This window comes from Mastacembelus armatus, chromosome 6 (genome assembly GCF_900324485.2).
Source record: "Mastacembelus armatus chromosome 6, fMasArm1.2, whole genome shotgun sequence".
Taxonomy (NCBI): Eukaryota; Metazoa; Chordata; class Actinopteri; order Synbranchiformes; family Mastacembelidae; genus Mastacembelus; species Mastacembelus armatus.
In genome coordinates, this window is record NC_046638.1 from 10,167,517 (window position 1) to 10,194,408 (window position 26,892).

At 38.1% G+C, this 26,892-nt stretch overlaps 3 protein-coding genes across 3 annotated transcripts in view; all 3 read right to left on the reverse strand.

Annotated features, from left to right (window-relative positions):
* Positions 1-5,839: 5,839 nt before the first annotated feature.
* LOC113133531 (annexin A2) lies at positions 5,840-9,854 on the reverse strand. Its single transcript, XM_026312392.1, has 13 exons — positions 9,738-9,854; positions 9,016-9,073; positions 8,791-8,884; positions 7,914-8,008; positions 7,695-7,808; positions 7,454-7,544; positions 7,242-7,321; positions 7,095-7,154; positions 6,922-7,015; positions 6,687-6,782; positions 6,530-6,588; positions 6,193-6,315; positions 5,840-6,111 (listed from the first exon to the last, which is right to left on the reverse strand). Exons 2-13 carry the CDS (start codon positions 9,061-9,063, stop codon positions 6,055-6,057), a joined length of 1,011 nt encoding a protein of 336 aa, XP_026168177.1. The 5' UTR covers positions 9,064-9,073; positions 9,738-9,854; the 3' UTR covers positions 5,840-6,054.
* Positions 9,855-10,047: 193 nt separating this feature from the next.
* Positions 10,048-19,241, reverse strand: ice2 (interactor of little elongator complex ELL subunit 2). The gene is made up of 16 exons (XM_026311936.1): positions 19,100-19,241; positions 17,717-17,818; positions 17,253-17,607; positions 17,047-17,166; positions 16,823-16,957; positions 16,524-16,640; positions 16,066-16,225; positions 14,798-14,979; positions 13,871-14,699; positions 13,608-13,777; positions 13,377-13,506; positions 12,050-12,134; positions 11,774-11,824; positions 11,029-11,272; positions 10,313-10,477; positions 10,048-10,275 (listed from the first exon to the last, which is right to left on the reverse strand). The coding sequence occupies exons 1-15, from the start codon at positions 19,111-19,113 to the stop codon at positions 10,334-10,336; spliced, it is 2,838 nt and encodes a 945-aa protein (XP_026167721.1). The 5' UTR covers positions 19,114-19,241; the 3' UTR covers positions 10,048-10,275; positions 10,313-10,333.
* Positions 19,242-21,287: 2,046 nt separating this feature from the next.
* roraa (RAR-related orphan receptor A, paralog a) overlaps positions 21,288-26,892 on the reverse strand; it is a 166,094-nt gene continuing 160,489 nt past the window's right edge. Inside the window, exon 11 of the mRNA XM_026311417.1 lies at positions 21,288-26,670. Within this exon, the coding sequence (XP_026167202.1) occupies positions 26,506-26,670 (165 nt within the window). The 3' untranslated portion in view covers positions 21,288-26,505. The remainder of the gene's footprint in view (positions 26,671-26,892) is intronic.

Consider the following 26,892-nt stretch of genomic DNA (forward strand, 5'->3'; position numbering starts at 1 on the left):
TCAACAATATGTTTACTCATATTAAAGTGGGTTAAAAAATCTATAAGGCACAAGGTCTAACAGTATTGTTGAACCCATTGTTTTGTATTGTAGTGTTACAAAAATATTAACAATTTCCAGCAAAGGTGTCAAAGGGGAAGTATCTATAGACACCCCCATGCCCCCACCCCTACCCCCCACACACACATCAATGGCAGACATAGCCATTCAAAAAGTGCTGGTTCAGTCTCTGTCTCTGGGCATAGCTTTGATCAATCCTACCTCCACAGTTATCCTGGAGGGAGCATTGCACTCCTATTCTCCATGGCTAATCATACTTCCTGTCTTTGTCTTTATGTGCTTTAGACAAGCGTCAAATAGAAGCACAGGAACAGATTTGCCCTGAGAACCTGGAGAATAAAGCCTCTGGTTGTGCTGTGGCTCATCTTCTCCAGCGGATTTCCTCATGAATATTTCCAACAGTGTGGAGTGGTAAATTCCAGCCCAACGCTGCTGTAAGAAAACTTGCTTTTGAGTGAGATAAAAAAAAAAAAAAAAAACGGCTCTGAAAGTTTAAGATGTCAGAAAAAATGTACTGTATGTCACCTGACTGTGGTAGAAAGTATATTTTTAACCATACCAACAGTTATTGATGACAAGAGACCAGAGGTAAACTCTTGCTGTACAGTCTACACTCTTCACTTCACTGAGAGCCACTAACCAGGGAAGGTGAGATGGAAGTAGTGAAACAGTTAACAAAATAATTTCACATGCACAGCATATTCTTTGGACTCGGGCGATATTGCTCTGCCTGCCACCAGTGGCACTTTTCACCAAGAAACGTGCTTTGTGTATTTCAAACAAGTACAGAGAAGACCATTTCTGCCAGGAGCCAAAATGAATGAAAAGAAATAGACAAAAATGCTCTTTCTTTTTTATAGGGAAGCTGAAGGCTATGAAAACCTTCTTGTGTTCTATTTTTGAGCTGATTTCCATATGCATGACCACCTGAGGGAGGTCAGGCTTCTCTGGCCAACTTTCTCACAGGGAAAGGGACTAAGGGTGACAGGGACACAAACCCAAGCACAAACCATCTTCCACCGTTTCCCACCCACGCCACTCATTATCCTCCCTGGCACCACCAAGACTCTCACGCGGATAGGGAAATTAATTGCCATAAAGTAACAGAAAACAACAAAATAATTTTTCCTTTTACATCTTTCTAGTTTTTTTTTTTTTTTTTGTCTTTTTTGCTTCAAAGCCCACAACTCTCTGCTGTGCCCTAGGGTTAATTAACATGAACCAAACAGTGAATGATCAGAGAGAATGGGAAATCTCCAAAGGTTAAGTGGCACATGGGAAACGTGTTGTCAGAAGACAAGACAAGAAGGAAAGCTTTTTTTTTTTTTCTTCTTCTGCATGTTCAAATCAAATGAAAGAGTAGCAGTGCAGAGGGAAGAAATTTGTAGACACCTTTCCAAAACTTTGCATTTCCCCTGTCAAAGGAGGCAGCGCTTTACAGTCAGGGTTCAAACAATATCTGTAATTCTATGACATTTTGATGAACAAAAGAACTCTGTAGTTTTCTCTAACTTATTCATCCTTCAATGGATATACTTCCCTTTTGTATAATATCGTTATAATTCACTTTAGAGAAGTACACACAACACAATGTCTTAATGTGATGAGCAAAAGCTTGCAGGAAAAAAAAACACATCTGTCACAGAGTTAATCACTGCTTTTAACAACCTACTCATTGAAATTGGGTCTCCTCTTGGTTTATCCCCACAGGGGAAAAAAAGAAAATGACTTCATGATCCACAGATATCCTGGATGGCAAGTCTCGCAGATGAAATAGTATGATTTTTCTCTGTAATAATTAACATGGGCTCTCTTCTCTCCCTGTGGCTTCACACTGACATTTGGTTCATGCTTGAGTGTCTGCCTGGCTGATTTCCATCTCTTGCATGAAGGTGAGGCTGTGTTTGTGTGTGTTTGTGTGTGTGTGTGTGCACAGGATCCAGTGGCCAGTTCAACAATGACATTGCTGACAGGGCTTGTCTTTAGTAGATGGGATTAAGCATCATGACAATATGGATTAGAGACCCACTCCTGACAATCCTGAACCACCAACAGATGAGGGGCTGAAAGCCAATTTGTCAGCATGTTTGTGTTCTCACAAAAGTGCATTATATAAAGGCTCATATCTTACTGGCATTTGAATATATATTTTGACATTTCCTAAATATATCACACAGATCTCTATAGGTTTTGTCTGCTGTGACACTCCATATTGATTTACACCACGCTGTGAGGATGAAAACAACTCTGAATGGCCACCTCATCCACCATTGCAACAGGCCTTATTTTACATTATTACATTATGTATGCAGGCATTGGGTAGGGATAATGGATGAATCTAAAGCAAAGCAGTTTAATTACCTACCATCATTCTGTCTCATCTCGCTGCGGAGCACACATCTTATTAGCCATGGTGTAAATAAACATTAATATGCCACCCTGATAGAGATTGTCCTCCCTCTTGCAGTTCTTGGTATATTATCATCATTGCTGCAAAGTACACACATCTAAACTGATACAGTGGCATGTGCAAACAAGAGAGGAGCTGCTGAAGCCAGGGCCAGACCATTACAACCACTTCACAGAAAATTATCATTAGTGCATCTGGCTGGAGGCCATACAGCCCCATCAAAAAATTAAACAGTTCATGCACATTATATGCACATATGCATCCTGCATATAGAGAAACCCTGTGCTTCAACAATCTATGTCAGACATTCGATCAAAACAAGTGGATCACAACCGTCAGCAAGCATATTCCTCTGTTTGGCAGAGTATTGAGTGGTAGAACAGACACATAGCAGGAGATAAAGGAGTCTCCTGAAGGAGGGGAAGACAGGGTAGACAGTATGCATACACACATATATATATATATAGTAGGATTTAGGTTAGCCAGCCACAGGGTACTCTCATCCCTTTAGCACATGGCAATAGAGAGGAAGCTTGAAGCAAAGAGAAACCTCAGCAACCAGTCCAGCCGTAAGCATCAAATACTGCTGATCTGATAAACTATATAAAAGCCTGGTTGTCTCCAGGCATGCTTTTTAACAAACTGGATTGTGATTAGTATCAAACATGATTGATACAATGTACAATTAATAACAAAGCATTATCTTTTTTTTATGCTAATTATATTTTAGGTGCATATATTGAAGTAAACAGCCTCAGTAGTAGTATATTCATAGTGTGCTTCAAGTATAACATTATTGCGAATCTTTCTGGCTCCTCAAAATGACAGAAGTTGAACTCTTCAAAGACAAATTGTGTTGCATGTACACAAAGCTCTCTTATAAACTTCTCGATATGTCTTTTTTGTCTGCCGATGGACTGACTGCAGCCAGAATCCAAGAGGAGACAGGCCTTATTCTGCTCTCTTATGTTGTTTCAATCACCAGTCTACTGTACAAAGGAGGCAGCCTGATGGCATGACGAGTGCACAGTGCTCATCTGCCTGTGCTGTTGTCTCAGTTTGAGCCTCATAAAAGGAAGCGGGCCTGACGATGCCAGAGGCAGAGGATCTGGCTCTGCGGTCTGAGCACAGAAACATCAGCAGAGCACCATTCTTTAGAAGGAGATGTCCTTCAGTGTGGTGCCAGCTCTCCCTGGGGCTGCAGTATAAGACACAGCCTCTTATTTACCATATACAGGATCTCTGCATGCCCTTAATGAGCCAGGATATTCAGTGTTACACAGACAAAGGTCACACTGTCAGTGAAGAAGCTGTAGTTTTGCCGAATTAAATAATGATAATTAAGAAAATATTAATCAAACTCTGGCTCTCCCGGCTCTGTAGATGAGTTGAGGGAGCGGGTCTTCCAGCTTAGCCTGTAGGAGTTCTCATTTAGAATATGCCTGCGACCTACAGAGCTGCAGGCAACCACACACAGAGATGCACACAATTAAAAGAAGGCCTTGTTGGCCTACTACTCTATAATTAAACATCCTGTGGTGCTCTGCACAAAAATACTGAGCCACATTCAGATGTGTCAATGAAAACCTCATAAAGCTATCGGTTCTCTAAGTTGTGAGTTCTGTTCCACGTAATAAATTAATAAAAAGCACAAACTAATACCTTCCCAATGTGCAGTTGGTATGTCTGGCGGGCCGGCAGCAGCTATACAGCTGTACTGTGAAACTTTAATGCTGCTGGATGCCTGCAGCACTGCCTGAGCTTTGTCTCTGAGGTGGAGGAAGGAGGGGGCGTTTCCACATGTTAGATCTGGGGCAAGTATTAGTAGAGAGAACAGGATTTGTCTGACCTTTCAAGCCATCAAGGTATAGTTTGACAGCTGGGGATGATCACAGGTTACTTATTGGTATTTTATATTATTAAAAAAAAAAAATAAAAAAATCAGTCATTAAAACTCTATTCTCAAATTCAAATGTTTTTAGGTGATTATACGGAATTATTTTTCACCTTTCAGACTTTTGAGTGCTTGTCTACTGGTTCTAGTTGTTATGGTAATGAGAGGTATTTCATCTCCTTCCAAGAATGCTCTATGTTTGACATTCATGGGGTTAAAGTCCTCTGAATGATGAAGTGCCAGCGTTTGGGACAGTAAATTGCATCGTTTCAATTGAGAAGAGAGTTCCCCTTGGGTTTGCTGGAGGTCCCAATGGGCTGGCCTTGAACAGAACAGCATGTTGTACATTCATATAAAAAAAAAAAGGGAAAAATATGGTGGTACTTTCCTCTTTATGATGCAGAGATTAATCTGTCACCATATTCACATATAAATCTCAGTGCATGTTTTGCAAAAATACAGTTTTACCTTACTTTACGCTATATTTTAATCTTTTATTGCCTATAAACATAAACCATCACAAAAGGCTAATGTTCTCATCAATATTATTACAAAATGATCATAAATCCAGTGCTTGTTAAAATTTGAAGCCATTTCTCTTCTCAGCTACTGAACCAGAGAAAATATTAGACAGAAGCATTATTTTATCAGGCAATTTCTCTCCCAGTAATAGATGATCTTCTATCATATTTGAGCTACAGTACACCACTTTATTTTCATTAGATTATTAAGTCTGTGCTTTCCTTCACATCCTTTTCCTCATTGCTGTGTTCAGCAGTACTGATCTTGCCTTTTGGGGCCATTTTTTCTTATACTTCAGTAGAAATGCCTTTACAACACTGGTGGTTATTTCATCCTGAGAGACCATAAACTAAACAGCAGAAACACAGCGTATAGACGCTTGTTTAGTGGTATGCAAATCATCTTTGCCGGAGGTAAAATTAGCATCTTTAATTAAAATATTAGCAGCAAACAAACACAGAAAAACACACTAATGATTAAATTATCTTGATAGAAACCTCATGCTGGAAAATGAGGATGATTTCTCATAACTATCAAAAAATGATGATCATACAATATTGTTTTGATAAAGTATTAAATCTAGGTTTGCAAATTCAAATGTAGCTGAAACTTGAATTTAACTAGCCTACTATTTTGAATGTAACATGCTGCAGAAAAATGCTTCTTTATCATGTATTGCAGTAATGAATACATATGCCGTCTATACAGTGTATCTGTGTTCAATTTTTTTCACTTGATTTCCTGGTTCTAATAAGCAGGATAAAGGATAATGATGGAAGGCAAAAATGTCAATTTGAGATTAAAATCTCTCCATTTCTTTAACAGGTATCAGCTATTATGAGACACTGAGGAGCTGGAGATTTGTGCAGTTGCTTTTAATGCTACTATAGCACCCTCTGCTGGTCATTGATATGAACATAACACTAGGTGGGATTCAAAGAAAGTAAGGAATAATAACTCCAACAACGCTTTATTGCCACTTTGTTATAACAAAAAGCTGTAACACAGATTCTTCATGTAGCAAAATGCTAAAAAAAATGTTATCTTTTAAAACTGGGTTCAAATGGAAAAAGTAGGTCAGGCTTATTCCACACTTTTTTTTCCCCCAAATATGATATTCATAAGCCCACCTTAGGACGTGAGGTGTTTTTCATACTGATAATTAATTTTACTCTGGTCCACACAGGCTGAACAGAGCCTTCTGATAGTCTCCCTTGGTGTGTTCCTGCAGAAAAAGAGTAGGTCAGATGGGCTGCATAATAGATTAAACCCTACTGTCAATCAGAAGGCTGTATAATTTGCTTACCAAAATAGTCTTTTGCAGAGACTGTCCAAAATTGGCTTTATATTCAGAGCAGATCTTCTTCAGGTCCACCTCACAGCGTGACACAATAATTCTGGTCACAGCCTTCTCTTTGGCTCCTTTACTCTGAGCAGACAAGGACAAGTCAGCACTTAAGTTGTACATGCTTCAGACTTAACTACAGCAGCTGATGCAACACTGTTGTAAGATAACTTCTGCTAACTTTAAATTCTGTGTTCCTGCAGCGAAATTGCACTTTCACAAGTGCATGTACTTCTTACATATGTTATAAAAAAAAAAAAAAAAGTCAACCCTCAGAGAGATACAGCAAAGTAACTACCTTCATTGCTTCATTCAGTTTGCTGGCAAAGTACAGCTGCTTGTTTTCAAAGCACTGAACTGGAACAAAAGACAGAAAAACAGAATAAATATCCACAATAATACATTTTTATTAGTACATTTTGTTTAAATAATACAAATTATGGATAAAAACCTACCAAGCGTCAGGAAGGACTTTTGCAAGTCTCCTTTGACTTCCTTTATAATGCTCTCCTGCATGTCATAGGGGCTGTAGCTCTTGTACCTCTGAAACACTAAAAAGCAGAGAAAAAAAAATTAAACTTTACCTGGTTCCAACATTTTACAATTTATTAAGTAGGAATCAAAAATCCCCACTTATGCCTGGTGATCAACATTGTAACAATAATGCTACATGAAAACAAGGTGTTGTACCTTTTTGCAAGTGGGGTACACTTCTCTCAGACATAATGGAGATCCATGTCGGCACATCAGTTCCTTTGATCTTTACTCCAGCGTCATAGAGTGCCTGAATTGAATCAAGACAATACCAATAAACACCGCCATACTTTGCTTTATATCCAGAGACAAAAGAATGGGTGACTTACTCTGGCATCTTCATCGATCTTTTCATTGTCAATAATTGGGGATGGGTCAGCTCTCTTAGTCTGCACAGAAAAAAAAGACACGACTCAGACCAATTTAAATAATATTGTGATGTAGAAATCAAAAAGGCAGGCACTGCCATATCTGACCTGCACCAGAGCCAGGAGCAGCTTAGCGAAGTTCCCAGAAGTGTCACCTGCCACATCTTTTTCCAGTTCCTTCTTGAACACTGAGGGAAATATTTTTATTTTATTTAGCTTTCTTTGCATAACCAGATCAATCGATGGCTGTTAAATTTTATTTAAATCACATTATGATGCAATAGGCCTTTATGTGTATGCCTGGGAAGTTTTTGACTTACGCTCCTTGTAGACCTTTTTAATCTCCACCAGCTCATCGTTGCTGCGTGAGCACAAAATTTCAATCAGCGTTTCTTCATCTGTACCTAAGCCCTGAAAGAAAGAGGAAATCTTCATTAATTTTTATATATGATACTTCAGCTCAATCCAAAGATAAGCATTTTTGTCAGTTCTCCAGCAGAGGGCAGTGTAATCCTTTAATCATATTCACTCACACACTCCATACACAGTTTTTTTTTTTACCTTGATAGAGGCCCTGATCTCTGTGGCATCAAACTGGGCTGTGCTCTTCATCAGTCCAAGGATCACTGTTTCCAGAGAGCCAGACAGAGCCCCTTTCAGGGCTGAGATCATATCCTAAAAATACCAAAACACAAGAGCAACACAACACAACAATCAATAAAATGAGTCCCACCACATAAAACACAAAAGTTTTGATTTTTATGTCCAGCCCTACTGTACCTTCTTTGCCCTCCTTTCATATGCAAAAGCAATGTCTCTCCTTTGGGCGTAGGTTCGCTTTGTTAGGACATCAATGATGGTCTGCTCATCCACTCCTAATGTTATTACAGTGCACACATTAGGTGAGACAAAGGGGGGTGCAATTCAACCATTAAACAGATTTGGAAACATAAGTCCATACTGTTTAAACAGGGACTGCAACAAAGGTCTATGTAACTTTGAAAAAATGAGTTACAAGGAAAATGGTGTGAAAAATAAAATCAAGACTAATACATAACATTTTATCATGACAAATATTGAGTGCCTTTAAATTGGACAGGGCCCACAAATGTCATCTAAATGTTTTAGAGTGACCTGAACATATGTTTTGTATGGATTTCATTTGAACTAGTCCCCATACACCCCCCCCCAAACACACTACATTAGGAACACATTTTTTCCATGATAGATGCTTTGGTCCAATCAGATTTTTGTTTTCATTATTATAATGGGAGCTGCAGGCCCATCAAGTCTGTGCTGAACACAAGAGTGGGTAGTTTTTATTAGTGCAATAATAGACACATATACATTAGGTCTGGTAGCCAAGGCAGCCTGCTTTAAAAATAACTTTACATAGAAAATATTCTTCATCACAACAAAACGGTGGGCTGTTGGAGATTTACTGATGAGGCATTTGCCAATAGCTCTCAGTCAGAGGCCAAAACAAAGCTCTGCCAACACTGAGGCATGGACTTGGAGACGTTCCCAGCATGGTCAAAAGGATTTAAGCCAGGATGCTGACTCACAAATACCAGCTACTCATCTGCAGAGAGAAGTTACACAACCAAGCGCTAACTTTTTTTTCCCTTGAAGTATTTTGCACAATATTCTATCTTGCCTTTGGTTTTGATAGCATTCTCTATTCTGGCAGCATCTCTGTCAGGGTCAAAGTCCGGAGCAGGTACCACAGTGGGGTACTTGGGTTCAGTGCTCTGAGGATGGAAGGCACATAAGAGTGAAATAAAAACAAACATCAGTATACAGTTATAGATAAACAGCATGCAATGTTTAATGTACTGAGAATTTCCTACACAAAAATAAGAACTTCAATGCATGACTTTACCCCGATATCGAAAGACAGCTGTCCCAGAAACTCTGAAACCATAGACATTTTGACTGGCCTGAAAAAGGTAACAAACTGTTAACACTATATGAAATTCCATTACAGTCCTTGCAAAGTCACCGATTTTGTTGTGTTGTAGCACGCTAGAGGTTATGTTTATTGTGTCTTAAGACATAATCACTTGAGCCACTTAAGCAATGTCTTAGGGCAAAGAAACGTAGTACATTTTAGTTATAAATACTGTAACTTAGAGCCAAAGAGTTCATCAACTTAAATTTTTTCATTACTTTGTCATATTGACATCCAGAGTAGTGCTTAGTGAAATAAATACATGGTACTAAATCCATTATCTCCTTCATATCCTTTCGTAGTCTTAACAAACATCCTTAACAGCAAAGCCACAGAGACACACCCTGGAAAAAGTGATACGGTACTGTACAATACTGTGGTATGACAACTGAATACATTCATGTGCACACACATACACACACACACACCAGGTTAAAGAGCTCAGACTGTACAACAGGAATTTGTTAATTAACCAAAGCATAATAAAGGAAACTAGAGAAACATGTTTAGGCAAAAAGAACGGAATGTGGAAGCCATTCTTTTGCAGTCTTGACTGCAAGATGGAAAATTCCTTTAAATCGTTCAGTGTAAATTTAATCCCAAATACAAACACAGTCATTCAACATTAAAGTATGAAGTTATACCAAACTTACCTAAGTTGTTAAAAGTTGAGTGAATGTAGATTGGACCTGGAGAAGTGCAATGGGTGTGGATGTCGAACTTTTCCAACATACAGTACAAAAGCCTTCCCCTTTCACCTCCCACCTCCCACTTCCCCCCCCCCCCCAGTCCCCACGTGTATGACTCCACCCTGAAGAAGCCATTGCAAGTTTAAGCAAGGCAGCTCTAAAGCCTTGTGGAAGTTTTCACACATAAACTGCAAAAGTGACTGGTACTCTGCATCTTTAGATTTTAAAGAACATATATAATCTTGACTCTACACATTTCAGACAATAAGCATACTTTGATATCAACACTTAAAAGTTTATTACTGTTGGTTTTACAGAACATTACAATTGAAAAAATACAAACATATTTCTGTACATAATAAAAATATTAAATACACATTTAACACGCCGCTCACTCACAATCATATTTAAAGTCATAATGTATTTCCTGTATGAGATGTTAGACAGTGTAGTGGAGTCCTTTCCTTTCCTCAGCAGTACAGATCAAGCTCCTCATCTGGCTTACCTGAACTATATATGAAACAATATGAAAGACATGATATTAAATCCTATAAGGGATTTTAAATGGACTTCTGAACTAACTTTTTAATATACTTGTTACGCTTGGCTGCTCGTTTCTTTCGTTTGTTCCTCATGTTGCCTCCTGCATTCTTTGACTGCCCACATCCATGGTTGTTAGACTGCGATGACCCCTCTCTCGCTGTCTAGTAGGACAAAGGAAGGCAAAATGATTGTTTCTTTAAATAACTGCAAATACATTCAAGGAACATCAAACATTATACCCTCCAATGATGTTTTTATTCATTACTCTTATAATGAGATACCTGTGAGAAATGTTAATGATCAAAATGAAAAGTTAAAAATGTATTTTTTCCATTGTTTAAAAAGTTACAACGTGTTAATGTCCTTACTGTGTGGAATTTTAGATAGGCGTCTAATGAGTGTCTCAGAATCTTCACCAGTAAATCACACTGACCTGTAAGAACAAGTCCTGCTGATGGTACACTATTGTTTGTATTTTTAGTTTTGGGCCTGTGCAGGCGAAGTATGCAGTAGTGTGCAGGTTTAGCATGTCTAGTAAGGAAATGGACAAGGGCTTTGCACTCATCACAACTTAGTAGGACACAGCATTTAATTTATCTAGACTTTTGGATACTATAGCGTGTGTAAGGATACCTCTCTCTGCATAATTTTTTTTTAAGTGCTATCTCTTAAACACAGTAACTTTGGCCACAATCATAAAGCAAGTACACACCTTTAGAAAGGATTTTGGTGGGAAGGTACAGGGGACACGACTGTGTTCTTGGTGGAAAGGCAGGACCACAGCTGGATCAACAGGTACCCAGGGCACAAGGCCAGAGAGCGGGGGCTGTGGGACAGAGCTGTGGACCTGCTGCAGGTTGTATGCACTCCGACTCGCTCTCCCAGTAGCTGCTTTTAGTAAGGTCACAAATGGTTCCCCTGCTTTGTGCGCAATTATGTACTGTCCTTCATCTAACCTGCAAAATCAAATAACGTCACAAAGTCAATCAGTAGTTGTAGCAATTTCTTGTTTTCAAGGAGCATAGATGAGGAGTCTCGAGAACACAGAAGGTGTCACATCAATTGTGCGTTGTTGAGAAATGGATTGCGTAAATCTTTAATGCAGACAAAGGCCACATTATTGGTCCTAGGCTGACTGCACAAAAATGTCGTCATCTTCAACAAAGCCTGATATGTCCAGGCAATTCACTAGCAACTAAATAACTGAGTTTAAAAAAAAATAAATAAATAAATACACTTTTTTTTTTTAAACTTTGGGCTGAATATCTCAAATATAAAATTTTAAACATGTTATGTGTTCTGCGTCAAACCAAAGAATTAAAAACTGCTGTCTAACAGTTGTCAGTGTCTAAATAACAAAATAAAAAAGTAAGTAAAGCCAAACTAGTGTTAATAAGTGGAAAGCTCCACACTAAAAATATACAAAATTTGAGATCTTCAGTGTCCTATCAACTTACCCAGTTAGCTTTTTCAGGAGGTGGTGCAGTATATTCACTGACTTGGATGGCCTGTGGATAGAGAACTCAAGTTGGTGTCTGTTTATGCTGGTAGGAATTTAAATCTGAACACATATTCAGAGGCAGTAGCACAGAGGCAGTAATAGCTACCACTGATGACAAGGATTATTGATAAACTGATTGAATCTCAAAGTGATAACCTCTTAGGTAACAATTATACAGGAGTGACTGGGTTAGTCCTAATCATGTACACACATCTGCTGGTAGGACACTCACTTGAACCCACAGGAGATGTTCTGTTTCCAGTCGTCAGGCAGCTTTCTCAGCAGTGCTAGTTTTGATGTGTGTGCATTGATGTGCGCTGCAGAGACAGAGGGTGAAAGATGCGAGTGTGCACATCATGAGCGTCACTTCATCATCAGTAACAATTCCTAGAGCTTATGAAGTAATTAGTCTGTGTTAATTTGCCAGCGTTGTTACAAGCTTGAGTGGGAGGTAAAAAAATGCTTGTTGGTCGCGTGGCCTCCCCTACCTCCCACTCCAGCTTGTAATTCCTGCTTATTTCAATAGTGTCCTCCTTCAATTCTGGATTGTTGTAGACACTGCAACCACAGGCACAAATACGCAATTAGAGAATGCCACATGATGAACCACATGATGACCTATGAAGCACAAAGCAAAGAAGGAAGTCTTTCATCAGCCGTGCCTGTTGCATAACAACATTAAGTGGGAGATACTGTATACTGTTTCATTGTTCTCACACGTTAGTGTGCACCCTGGTGCAGTCTCGGTGCGTACCAAATTACACTGTATCATTTTTCAGTTAGTTCGGTTTATGTCCACCTAGGTTGTTTTCCCTGCAGCCCAAACGTTGTACCGCAATCTGTGCTGTCATTCCTCTCTATCAAATTTAGCAGAAAAGTCATCTTTCCATGACAAGCAACCAGAAGTGAGGCGTAGGCTCAGTATGGATGCACAATATCTGACCCGAGTGAGCAGTTTTAACTGCTTTTTTTTGGGAAAGCTGTTCAGAGCAGTGAATAGCAGTGTATAAGGGATCAGTATACAAGCTAATTGTACTGTCAGTGTGTACTGTGTTGTCAATCTTGCTAACAGACTGGAAAAATTGAGAGTTTGCTGTTTGCAAAGCTATACATTAAACAGAAAAAAAACATAACTGTGAAGGATAGAAGACTTATATTCCAGAGTACCCACGCGGGTCAACGCAGCTAGTATAGAACATTTAGCTGAGCTCTACACACTGCAATCAACATAATTTCCCACAATGTGATGTGGTGGTAGTTATGGCAACAAAGTAAACTTAACTACTACACACAGTCACAGCAGGATGGTGACTCATCTAAAGACTATTGCTTTGGTTTGTGGGAGGGTCTGTGCTGTGGGCTCCACTGAGCCAAGTGAGGAAAGCAGAAGAGAGAAATAAACCACATAAATGTTACTTTGACTGTTTTCTTGGAATTTATGTCAAAAATTAGACGGCTAAAGGACTACTTCGAATTACCCATTTGAGAACTTTTCTACCTTGATTTGCAAATTAATTTATAAAGAATAACATTACAGGTAACAGTTACACATGTTTTACCTATGTAGGAAACTGTGCTGGAGTGGAGCAATGTCTCTGTCCACAGCTGACAAGCCTCGCTGCTGGTTAGACACTCAACGCCATAACTCAACTGGTACTCCAGCTTGGGCAAGACATGCACCGGCACATACTATTTTGGCAAAAACAAGAGCACAGAAAAAAGGGCCGCTGAAGAATTTTGTACTTAAATATATGACATTTTGTGGATGTGTCATAAATAAACGTGTATACCTGGTTTTGGCTGCTGCCTACATTTCTGGTATGGGTCAGTAAGACAGAGCTGCGCACCATGAGTAGAAAATCCTGCAGACTGTAGAGTTTGTATAGCAGGTTGCCCTCTTCTGGAGCGTCGTAATCTTGTTCATCTTCAGCACCTGCCTGCAGTTCTTGTGACAGTATCTCTGTGCGAGGGACAATAATTTATTTTATGTGTGATGTATTTTATGTTTAGACAAAAAGTGCATATGCAAAATGAAAATCAAATTTACACTAACTTTTGCACTCTGTACTAATAATGTTGACTGCTGGTGCAGATCTGTGAAGAGCAGGGCCACTATCTCCATCTTCATCCTGGTTTTTCTCCAAATATGAGGACACACAGGGCTTAACCAGGGATGTTGGATGGGACTGAACAGATGAAACTATACATTGGGCAGGTAGGTTTGTCTCCTGGGATTTGGGGGAGCACTTGGCTGTGTCATTGACAGAGTTGAACATTGCTGTCTGCATTCGCAGGATTTCACTCAGTTGGTCGCCAGATACCCTTGACTGTCGTGTTCGCTTTGTAACTTTCTGACGAGGAGATGACTTTAAATTTATCGGAAAAGTCTCAGAGCCGGGACTAAGAGAGGTGTCTGAAGAGCAAGGTGTGGTCTTTGGTTTAGTTTGTGTTGCAGCAGGAGATGAAGAGTCATCAATAACCAGCTTCTCATCATCGGAGTCTCCAAGAGAACCTAACTGTTCACCAATTTCCTGCAAAGTGTCTGGCTTCATCTGTTCGGTCTTGGGCACACTGGGCTCCCTCAAAATTGGCTGAGGTGTCTTCTCTGTCACAGGATCATCCATATCTGTCTGTGTGGCACTCATCTGGTCTAGTGAACAGCTTGTGTTTACAAGACTCTCGCTGGACCTTTTACTCTTATTTAAAGGCAGGGAACTTGGAGCGTTTTTACCTTTTACAGATGCATCTTGCTCACTTTGCATCTTCTGCAACTTGGAGGATTTAATAGGTGTCATCTCCCCAAATGTCTCCAAGTCAGTGAGGTCCACCTCAAAATCAAGACTGTTGCTTTCAAAAGACACTACATTTCTTTGTGATTTCTCCTAAGGGAGAAACATAAAAACAAGGAACCATTGTCTTCATTATTGAAAAGGAACAGACACACAGGCACGGACACACAGACACAGGCAACTCAACATACCAGAGAGAGATGTTTCTCACTTGCAGGAAGCTCTGTCATTAAATGGAACACATTTTTCCTTCCACTCTTCTTAATTGAGAGCTTCAAACTCTCCTCATGGTAGATATGGCTCCTCTCTCTTACTGTCATTTCAGTCTTCAGAAGGGGTGAGTCTATGTACACAGTCTTTTTCTGACTACTGCCTGTCAATAAGAAATATGAAGTAAAAGACTGAAACAATGGCACCATGAGGTCATTAAACAGCAAAATGCTAATTTATCTCAGATTTCTACGGCTACATTTTTTTTTTTTTTACAAACATAAAACTGTTTCATCTCTCAAAATAAAAATTAGATGCAAAAATAAACTATGTCTGAAAGCCTAAGTGTAAAACTACTACAAACCTTATGCCCTGTTTAACATATAAACTACTGTTCCATTGCAGTTAAGCTAGATGAAACTACATTTTTGTTGTATTCAATCAAAATAACCTCATTAATAATATAGTTCAATCAAAAAATTTCATCCAATGGAAACAAGCATACAATAAAACTCTAAAAACTTACTGTGTATTGTTTGTTTTTTTTTTCTGTACAAATCCACTGTACAAACTGCTCTTTCTAAATTTTTCTAAATTTTAGCAGAATTGGGGCACTAATAAAGGAAAATTGTGTCCAGAGTGTTAATTGGCTCCAGTTTCCAAGATACAGTTTCAGGTCAAAATTGCATCACAAGAAATAAGTAAAAACCAATAAATTACAGTAAGGTGTCGAGAGGCATCATGAGACAACACCCTCCCTTGCAGGCAAATATAGTAGCCTGTGTATAGACAATTAGAAATCTTTATCATTAAACATCAAAACTTTAGCCAACCAACACCTTTATCGCCTGTTTTATAATTCATCCAAACAAAATATGTAAGAATTAGCACATTTTATCTCAGAGGGTTGATCATTTCCCAAAATTTGTAGACCAGTGATATCAATGTGGCCTTATGAATCTTAAGTCACTTATGTATCTTTGTTGTGTTAATAAAATGCTGTTTTATAGAATTTTCTGCTTAAGATTTGAACACAAAGATTTATTGTAGTATAATTTTAATAGTATAAATTAGAATAATTTGTGGGCACTTTGGCAAAATTGATAGTTAAAAAGGGACAACACACTAAGATAATGCTTTGTTTTTGTTTGTTTTTTTTTTTTACCCATATGAAGCAGACCCTACATTGATTCCTTTTATACTGTCTTCCACCATAAAATGCCTAAGGGGCTAAATGATGCTATTGTACCTTTTCCTGAATTTATTTTGACCCAAACAGGCAGTTCCCATTGCTCCCCAAAGTCAGGGCCATGGTTGTCCAGCAGCCTAACCAGAGCATTTCGAGTTAGACAAACATGAGGGCCATAATATGAACACAGCTTCTCTGCATTGGCATCACTGGTGATTGCCTGTAAAGGAAAACAAGACTAGGTCACATTATGAGAATCTCCAGTGTATCAGTCAAACACAAAGTAACTGCACAATTAAGACTTTGACAGTACTCTGTGTGGCCTAGCATTCCTCAGAAACACAACTGGCAACAGTTTTGCTGAGCAAGACATGAACACCCTCTGGTGTCTTTTGTGAAAACTGCAAGACCTGAAATGGAGTTACAACAGACCCACGGCCATGAATCTTATTCTAGCAGTAAAACATCTTTGTGACTTACTTTATTGGAGTAATTAAAAAACTGAGACAATTGCTTACAGCATGCATATCCTTAGCTTTTTTAGCTGGAGGATTCTCTGATGAAACACTCTGATAATCCGATGCAAGCTGTGCATCAGCAGGCACTATCTTGTGGTCTGTAATATCCACATTGCCCTGGAGAAATAAAGGGTGCAAAAATGGAGATAAAGGAAGCAAATCAACACTAGAAGACTGACTCTGCAATACAATACTTTAAACAGAAAATTGGACAATGGCATTAACAGCAACTAAAGTATAAGATCTGGTCATACTACACATCTGACTTGAACAGCTCCTTTTTCATAGAAGAAAATTACCATACTCAAAAGCTGTTTTTCAAAGTTCAGCATAAGGCCTGGATTGAAAGTCCCCCCTGTCAAACTTGTCATCTCATGGATCTGATAGAACTGAGGAAATGTCTTTATGCATTCCAAACATCCCTTGAAGAAATCCTGAAAGACAAATTTTGGCTCTGTGGTTCAGTACTTGTAAAAACATCACAAACAACTGATGAGAGGTGCAACCTATGAAGTACCAGTACCTCTGAATATTGCAAAGCTCCCTGTGTTAAAAAGTTGTAGTCGTCAGCACATATTTTGGCCACATCTTGCAGGTACCTCATAAACTGCATAACTTCATTATTTACTCGTTCCTTTAAGCTCTGAAATGTTAAAACACATTATTTCAGTAAAGAGATCAAACAAGGGCTGCCAGTATAAACACAACATTAAAAAAGAAAGCTGGTACCTGTGGAAGATCCCTGTGTTTCTTACTCAACAAAAAGGTAAGATACGTTTTCTGATCTTTGCTGGACAGGCTGGACATACAGGGGAAGGGTAGTCTGGGCTCAGGGTAAGCAACACCAGCCTCCTTCACAGGTTGGTTGAGTTTGACTTTAGATTTTTTGGTATCCTTATATTCTTCGGCACCATCTGCAGAATTATCTGCATATGGATCATCACTTTCACAGCTATTCCAATTGGTTTCTTCCTCGATTGTGCAACTCTTGTCCTTAAACTCTGCAGCTTCTACAACAGGAGAAGACGAGGCTTTTGCAGCTCCAACATCACAATCCTGTTTTATGTTGGCATTCTCTTCAGTACTTGGAGGAATAATAAAAATGTGGGAAAAGAAAGTTAGATGAAAACTTACTATCATAGTAAAATGCTTGTGAATAATGGATTGCTTAATATGTCAATTTCATGACATACGGCTGAAGAGAGGCCCAAAGTTCTCTGATATTAGGTGCAAGTGAATACTTGTCGTAGATATCTCTGGTAAAGAATGGAGCATCGGGAATTGGAGGATCCTCCCTTAGATTAAAAAGAGATAAATATATTACAGTCTGTTGTACCTAAACATAACATAATATGAAATAGAGTAACGTAATGTGACGTAACCTAACATAACACACTCTATGAAATGAATGTCTCTGTAGTGGCACTCTTTTCTGCTGGTCAAAATATACCACTATTGAGTAAAGGTATTTGTAAAAGCAGTGAGTTTGACATGAAGCTGGTAACACCATTGAAAACATTTACTGTAGCTAAACAGTAAAAATTACAAGAACCATTTGGTATTGCTTGGTCTTTTCTCAACTCATCTTGCTTAGTTGATAAATAGTGTATACCACACTGGTTTTCAAGCACATACACAGCATTAAATGACAACAGCACCAAAAAGTCACGATAAATGAATCATATTATACACACATTGAATATGTATAGTTTTATATATACAAAGTATGAACTATTGCAATATGAGTGCAAGGATTTAAAGGTACAGATGTGCAAATATGCATACAGTGATTACATATATAATATGTTTGGAATAGCTAATGTCGCACCTTCGTAATCAAGCGAACATAACTCACGCTAGTCAAGGTCATAACAACTTCCCGTTTCAACCTTCAAAATAAAAACTAACGTAGCTGTTAGCTAAACATTTAGTGTAAATCATGGTCGCACGTAAACAGGACAGCGTCCTGCTAGAACACAAATACCAGTGTATATATGCCAACGCTATTTATATTTTTAGGTTAATTAACATTATATTAACTTCCTGTTAAACAGAATGATACATTTGCTAACCTAGGCTCAACGTACTAACAGTAACGATGATCTTATTGTTGCACTAATAAATCATAACAGCATACTTAGTTATACGGCTTAACAAAATACGGTTTAAAATAGCATTAACGCATCACTTCAGTGGCCTTTTTAAGTTAACGCTAGCACTAAATTATCGTTAACGTCCTGTCTCATTACAGCAGCTTGACTGCTAACATTAGCTCAGGTTGCCCCGGCGTGATGCAACTCAGTTTAATCTTCCTGTTTTAAATGAAAGTTTATGTCAAACGTTGGCGAATAAAAGCTAAAGTCACCCACATTACAGTCATCACCGGCTCACTGACTATGAACGTAGGTAGCTAGCTAACCTTCGGTTAGCATTGCTAGCCGTCAAAACAAGTCTTCAAAGCTAGCTAAGCTAGGTTGTTAGCTTACACTAGCTCGCCTAAAGTTTGGTGTAACTAGATAAATTGAACTGGCATAAAATCTACAACTGTGACAAGTTTGCAGGGAAGCATTACTTACCACACTAGGTCCATTATTGTCACCGTCCAAAGTTCCGTAGAAACATATTAACGGTACGTTTTCGTGACTGTAAATAACGTTATGTTTGACCATAACCAGCCAGCTAACAAACGTTTGCCAGACGACATCTTTGTCTGGCGAAATTATGGTGATACTAAAGCTTTGTGTACATTGCTGCCCCCCTCTGGACATTAAATGTAATCGATCTGACTATTAATGGATATTTGAATACAACAAATCAATCTATCTGTCTGGCCAATTCATTCAATTCATTACAATAAAACATTTTCCCCTAAAAACTTAGAAAATCATTCATTCATTCATTCATTCATTCATTCATTATACCCGCTTATACCAAGTTAGGGTCATGGGGATCTGTTACATAGAATTTGTCAGGTTTGTCAAGCTCTAAATTTTATATTATTAGTTAGTTACCACAAAGCTGTATTCATTCATAATACTACAAATTTCTTCTATAATTCACAAATTGGACAGAATCACTCACAGTCACATATTGTTCAGTGGCCTAAATTATTAGATTGACTCATGTTCTGTTCAGAGGGAGATATTCTGTAGTTGTTAAAACATATTTTGATAGATGAATCTGACAAGACCACTGTCTTAATTTAACTTATTTAATTTAATTTAGCATTAATTTGCATAATGGTTATCAAGCTGCGTATATGGCCAAGAATATAAATACACTGTAATATTTTAGATTTGATTTTTAGTATTGCCTTGGACTGTGTGTGTGTGTGTGTGTTTGTGTGTATGTGTGTGGGAGAGAGAGAGAGTTAATCAGAAAATAAAACCCCTTTACAAGCGGTAAATTTTATTATGGGATAACAGCACATAAAGCACATCTAAAATCGATGTGTCCAATGCACTTTTAATAAAGGTAATATTAAAGGTACAGTTTCTAAGTACAATATAACAACATTCATATTAGAATGAAAAGTATTTAAAAGACAACATTAAATTTCTTATTTTTCTTTACAGCTGTATTTACAAAATGAATCAAAATACTTATTTTCATATTTAAGAATCAGACAAGAAGGAGCAAAACTACGTTTGTGAATAGACTACCTGCTAAAGAGAGTTCAAAAGAGTTGGATAAAAAGGTACATGATCATCTGTCCCCATTTTAACATCAGTAGCAAACGTGTGACTTAAAAATTTGTGACAACCACACACTAGTTTCAGCTTTCCCATAATTTGTACTGCTTTTTGCATGGACAAAAATCCACCCCTGCATCACCCACCCTTCATGTTAAGTTACCCCAACCAACTGAGTGCACATTGAACACAGAACGTTAAAAGAAATCCAGATGTATTGTAAGCCTCTTTTACAGACACATACAAGTACTTGATATACAATGCATTAGTAAATTTTGTTTTTTGTGAGAAAAAAAAACAAAAAAAACAAAAACAAAAACTGGATTTAAAACTAACAGAAAATGAAGATGTGGATTGCCTGTTACTTTTGCCAAATCAAGAAAAAACTGTGCAGGTGAACCTTTCTGTAGTATTATCTGCAAGCATTTATTTGCTCATTCAAGATCGACATTAAAGAAACTTCCCAGTTTCTCAAACAAGATGAGGGCTGACATGTACACTCTAAACAGATTACCTATAGTCTGAAACCCTTTAACATGGTGCATTAACTCACATGAAAGTGATTAACAGCACAGAAAGAAAGAAGAAACATCAGAAGTATGCAAGTGTTGAAAGTCATCCTCATGTACAAAATACATTGTCACCTCAGTACACGTTTGGAAAACCACAAAAAAAGACAATCAAAACCATGTATGCATCTTGTTACACCGAGAGGCACTCAGTGTGATACGTTGTGTATTATTGCAAGCATATTCTTATGGATAGTTGCTACAGAGTGGAGAGAAAAGGTCAACTTTGTCTTCAAATGGCAATCCCTTCTGGTACATTTGTAACACATCGTACATTTATGTCACTGGTCTGAAGAAACCACTGTTTCAGGACGATCTAAACTGGGGAATAACAAAAAAAAAGCATACCAAGGCTCTGTTAAATGAAATCCAAGCACCACATCAGGTGAAGAACTATGCAGACACAAGAGAGGTAAATATTTAGTATCTTAAAACCTGACAAACTATAGCCTCAGTGAGTGGTTCTTTTTACAATCAAAGAAAAAAAAAACACAATACTGCTGTTTCTGTTTGATTATTATAATTTTTCCACAAACCAGAGTAGCAACCTTAAATAGCTTGTTAATTAGCAGATACTAGCTTTGCTATAAGTCAGAAGGAAATAAGTGCCTTATCCCAAGACTAGCACACTGATACAGGTACTGGCTGGGTAATTTTTACCACTATCATTTTCATTATCATCCTTATTATTTATTGCATCCTAATATCAATAATACATTAATATGCAGTGAAATTAATAAACTAATAGGTCGGCCAGGCTTAGGAATCAATACTTTGTTCACAAAATTAACTTACCTAGCACCACACATCAGGGCAACACAAAATAAATGTCATCACACCCTATTGCTATCAAACTAATCCTAAAGGAGGGAAACAGAGTTATCGTACAATATGGTATAATTGATAAACAGATAAATATTTTTCACTGGGTAGGCCTTAGTAGCAGTATTTTCCTCTTACCTATACAGACAGAAGTTACAAAGCTACCTTTATACATGTGATCAATAATAACATTAAATATGGTGAATAAACAGCTGAGAATGAGGGAGAGAGAAAGAGCGAGAAAATAAGATATACAGCATACAGGCCATGTCAAGTTCTTAGTTCTCCACCTGGGAACAGAACTGGTCAAATATACAGATGAAACATAAAAACATCCACAAAATCAACAAAAAAAATAAAACAAAACCAAAAGGTGATAAATAATAGGTGTATTTACATGCAGATGTTCAAAGACTATTATGCACAAAAGAATCAAAAATAATACACAGACATATATTATTGCTTGACATTCGATTATGGCTAAAAGTTGCTTTTCATTTTTTTTAAACTATATTCTTAAACATATTTTTAATCAGAAATCCTTATCAGCTGTGCTTTGGAAAATGAGTTCTGTTTAAATGTGATGACTGACTCTGGATTCTGGGTAACACACCGACACTCCAGTACAATTTTAAGCGTGACATAACACTGATCTTCACAATTTCTGGCCAAGAAGACTCTTTTTCATAATTTACAGTCCAGAATTAACTTCAGCTTAGGCTGCGGCTGTGCTGTCTGAACTGATAGCAGAGGATGTTTTCACTGTGAAGCTGGTCAGTGTTGACTCACAGCACTGGACAGACCTATGAATTGTTGAAGGCATTATGTCATGCTTTAGAAACTTACACCTACTATGGATGGATCAAGCTCAACATTTCATTGCTAAAACCTTTTTTTATAGTCCAAAATAAAATCAAGACCTCCTTGTCCATGTAACCCTGTTCCTCTGTAATTATTAAAGCCTTGTCTGGGGTTTATTTTATTCAAACACTGTGAGAACAAGCACACACACACATGCACGCGCACACGCACGCACGCACACAATATTGCCTTTTACAAACAGACAACAGAGCAGAGACAGAAGGACCAGCACATTTGACTTTATACTATACACTGATTGAATAGCACACTTACTGTAGCATCGATCCCTTACTTAAAATGGGATATCTCAAGTGAGAATATACAGAAGGACATCACTTTACAGGCCTGTGTGAAGGTGCAGTTTATCATTAGACACACGTATTCATATGTTTGATGACCATTTTCTGCTCTTTTGCCAATATCGCAACCATATCAGTATATAAGAGGATGAAAACCTAGAAGTGGGCCTTTTTTACTTTTTATTCTAGACTCATGTATTCTAGACATGTACTATATTCAAAAGGATGATGACTGCAGTGTAGAGACCCGTAATTGTAACACAAGGCATATTGCTTCTTTTATTTTGTTGAACATTTTACAAGCCACTCAACGATTTTGACTTGAATGAAAAAGAACAAATTTGTTTATTATGAGAAAGGAATCCTCTCAGCAGTAGACCTTTGCTACATCTGACAAAATACTGAATTCTTTTTTTGCTAATAAATAACAGGATATCAGCTAAATCTCCATCTCTCCATTATTTTCTGCTGTGCTGCATGTTTAGTGTGCCACAACATTCAGCCTCCACTTTATCCACTGGCTGCTTTCAAGGAAATTCAAAGACCTCATAAATTCACAAAAAAGAGCTAATGAAAATGCTCTAGAGTTGTCCAGAGGAAAGCGGGCTGCGTCTTCGGTCTACCTGTTACCTCCCTGAGCGTTCACACCTCATCATCTTTGCTGCTCTTGCTGGGCCACTGGGCCTCTCAACCTGGATTGTCTAGCAGTGTTCCAGACTGGGTTTCTTTTGCTGGGAGACTGAGGTTTACTAGTCGTAGAGGGCTTGTGCATATCCAAATAGCATTGGATCAAAACAGAGATTATTACTTAGGTACAGCATATCTACTACAACCCAAACACAACAGATCTTAGTATTGCATAAGAATATTTGGTTTTTCTAACAAAGAGCATTATCATTTTTAAAGACCCTGATGACACCATTTGTAACCAAAATTTTTTTGTGTGACAGGAATATGCTGTGTACTGATAAAACTGCAGTTTGTAAAAGTGATGCGGTTGGTTATTTTTACAAATGAATTTTTTTTTTGTTGTTTTTGTTTTTTTGTTTTTTTTTACCTTGACCATAGGGGTGCAGTGGTTTTTGAGTGGCTGAAGGCCCCCTTAAGGACATCTGTAAAAATTCTCAAGAACTCAGTGATGAATATTCAAATGCTAATCTCACCCACTTCTCATGGAACATCCCTGAACAGAAAACACAAACTAAACCTGATGAGTGCAAACAAATGTCCTCTCAAACAGAAAGCGCAAAAGAAACTCTTCCCTGAGGGGTGACAGCACAAGGCATTAACGCCTTGTACAAATTGCACGGCAGAGGAATGATAGTGTGCAAACAGAAAACAAAAGACAAACAACTGGATTCTATGTTACGGTCGGTGACAGATGTGTTAACATGCTTTTGTTGAATTTCTAAAGGGATATCATTTTTTTTTCTTCTTTTTTGCAGTTGTTTTTTCTCTTTTTTTTTTAAAAGATATTTCTAGAAGCCGCTACTGAGTTTGCTGGAATGTCTTAGGAATCCATTCTACATTACAGACGAGTAGACTGGAAAGCGGAAGCAACGACTACCGTTTGGCACATCCAGGGTTTTTTTTTTTTTTCCTACCACTTTACTACCACACTGACAAGAAAGACACATTCAACAAAACAAAAGCACAAAAACAACAAAGCATTCTGAAAATAGCACTTGTCCTACCATTTTTATGTTTCTTCCCTAATCACACAAACAACAGCTAGTCTAATTATTGCGGGAATATAGTTAAGTGCTACCTGACATCTTTTTCTCTCCCTCGTTCTCTTTCATGAGTTTAATAACCAAAACATGTTACAAAAATAGAAGCTTTACTACCAGACAAGGCTTTGAATATTCACTTTCCGTTCACTGGTTATTCTGTGTCCTGTTGTGGCGTTGCTGGGCTGAGGCTGTGGTGAGAAGGCAGATAAAGTCACTCAGAAAAAAATAAAAAAGAACAAAACATTTTGAGAGAAGCCTCATTAATGTGCTTTTAGGTGAGAGCATATATCTTTGTCAGTGAACCATTAACCTGCTTGCTATATCTTTATCCTCCACTAGATGGAAGAATTGGATTAGAGTTAATATTTGAGCTTTCCAGTTCATCCACAAGACTGTTCATTGTGGTTTGGTGAGACCTGGCTGGGAAAAGGTTTATTTTTTATGTTTTCCTGTGGCTTCTTTACATAAAACACACAGTTTTTCACAGTAAAATTAGTAGTAGATATCTAGAAAATAAAGAAAATAAACATAGGTGTATTGCAGGTGTTGAAACATACAATACCTCGTTTTTTTTTTTTTTGTATTTCAAAAAAGGTTCAAACAAATGTTATACAGTCCGGGTGTCTTCATAACATACCAAAAAGTCGTCATACTGAAATATTACAAGAGTGTGTTGTTTGTTTTTGTATGCGAATCTCACTAAAAGGTGCGCCAGTGCTACATTTTGACAGGTGTCACACAGAGTGTGTCTCTAACATGCCTTCTCAGCCATACCTCTTTGTTCACCAACAAGCAAGCAGCCACGCCAGCCAGCCTACTAGACAGCCCTTACACTTCCAGATTTCCAGTATCATCTGCAGCTCGCAGGACTAGCCTCTGAGACCATGGTTCAACTTGTATTTCTTGTGCACATGCAACACATCACTAGGTAAATATACAAGTCTTAAATTAAAGAAAGGTGTAAATAAAAGTGCCTTATCAATTCAACAATTAAGAATGATCTAACTACTAATATCATACATGTTATTTAAAATAGATTCTATAAACATTACTTTTTTCTGTATAGTAAGTACTTATGACCATATACCCTGTAGTACATTATAAAACAGGTGGAATGGACCCTTTTCATTGTGTTGGTGCCCTGTGCTTCTCCAGGGCACCTGTCCAGAGAAGGATTAATAGCAGATGGCCTTACATGATTTCACTATGCAACAATAGTGGATGGATGGAGTCTTTGACAGCTAAAATCATTGTGTTTTCATTAGAATTACCAGAATTCTATGTTTCTTTTTTTTTTTCTTTTAAACGATTGTCCAGAGAGAGGTGCCAATTGCATCACCATGCCCATGGACCCGCCCTCAAAGTCGGTGTGAGTTTCATTCCAAGCACTGTGCCCGAAAGATACAACTGAACACAAGAGTAATATGACTGAACTTGACCAGAGTGTGCGCATTTATCAGCTATGAATTTCAGTTTGATAATAGAGTGTGTGATTATTCAAAGTTTTTACTATGAAACTGTTTTTGGATGCTATTCTGAAAAATAATACTGATGTGGATTTATCTTCTAATTGAAGAGGCCTTTAGCTATTTTAACATCAGAAGTGGCTCATTATTAATTTATATGATGACACGTCAGATGCACATATAAATGGTAATTATGGTGATGCAATATATGGTGGTGAAAATTAACAAGTGGCTAAAAGGAGTCTTGAGCTCCATGTTTGAAATACGCACATAAAGGTCAAATTCAACCAGACAGAAATTATTTATCCCTATCTTGTCTTCATGTCCCAGGGGGTGTCAGGTCCCACAAGTCTTCCAAAGAGAGCTAAATTCAATAAAGTAAACCTTGAGAATCAACTCCCTAAACCCTCCCCTCCATTGTAAAAGAAGTTGAACAGCATGCCATCTGTCCACTCTGGTTTGTGCAGGGCACCAATAAAGTGTCTCAGATTCTTCCTCCACATTCCCCTACGGTGGGCACACTGGCACCTGGCAGGGATGCTACCCGTCAACGGGCATGGACTGCTCAAAGTCTGATCCGAACAGCTCCTTGTATAAGGGGGGGAAGTGGGCACGCACAATGTCTGGGTATATTGCTTTGAAAGCTGTAAGCTTCTCTGTATGCCTACTGCACAGCGCTCGCAGTGTTGACACTTTGCATATCAACTGTGGAGAGAGAGGAGACAGGCTGTTTAGATTCACAGGAAGGCAAGGACATGGAGCAATGGTAGTGAAAAGCATTCCTCCCTACAGTGTATTCCCTCTCACACAGGGGCAAACAGACTTGTAAATATTGAGACAAGCGCTCAGGCACAAGAAAACTTGACACTTCATATTATGGAGCTGGTACAATTGATAAATTGCCATGTCTTTACTGATAAAAAGGCA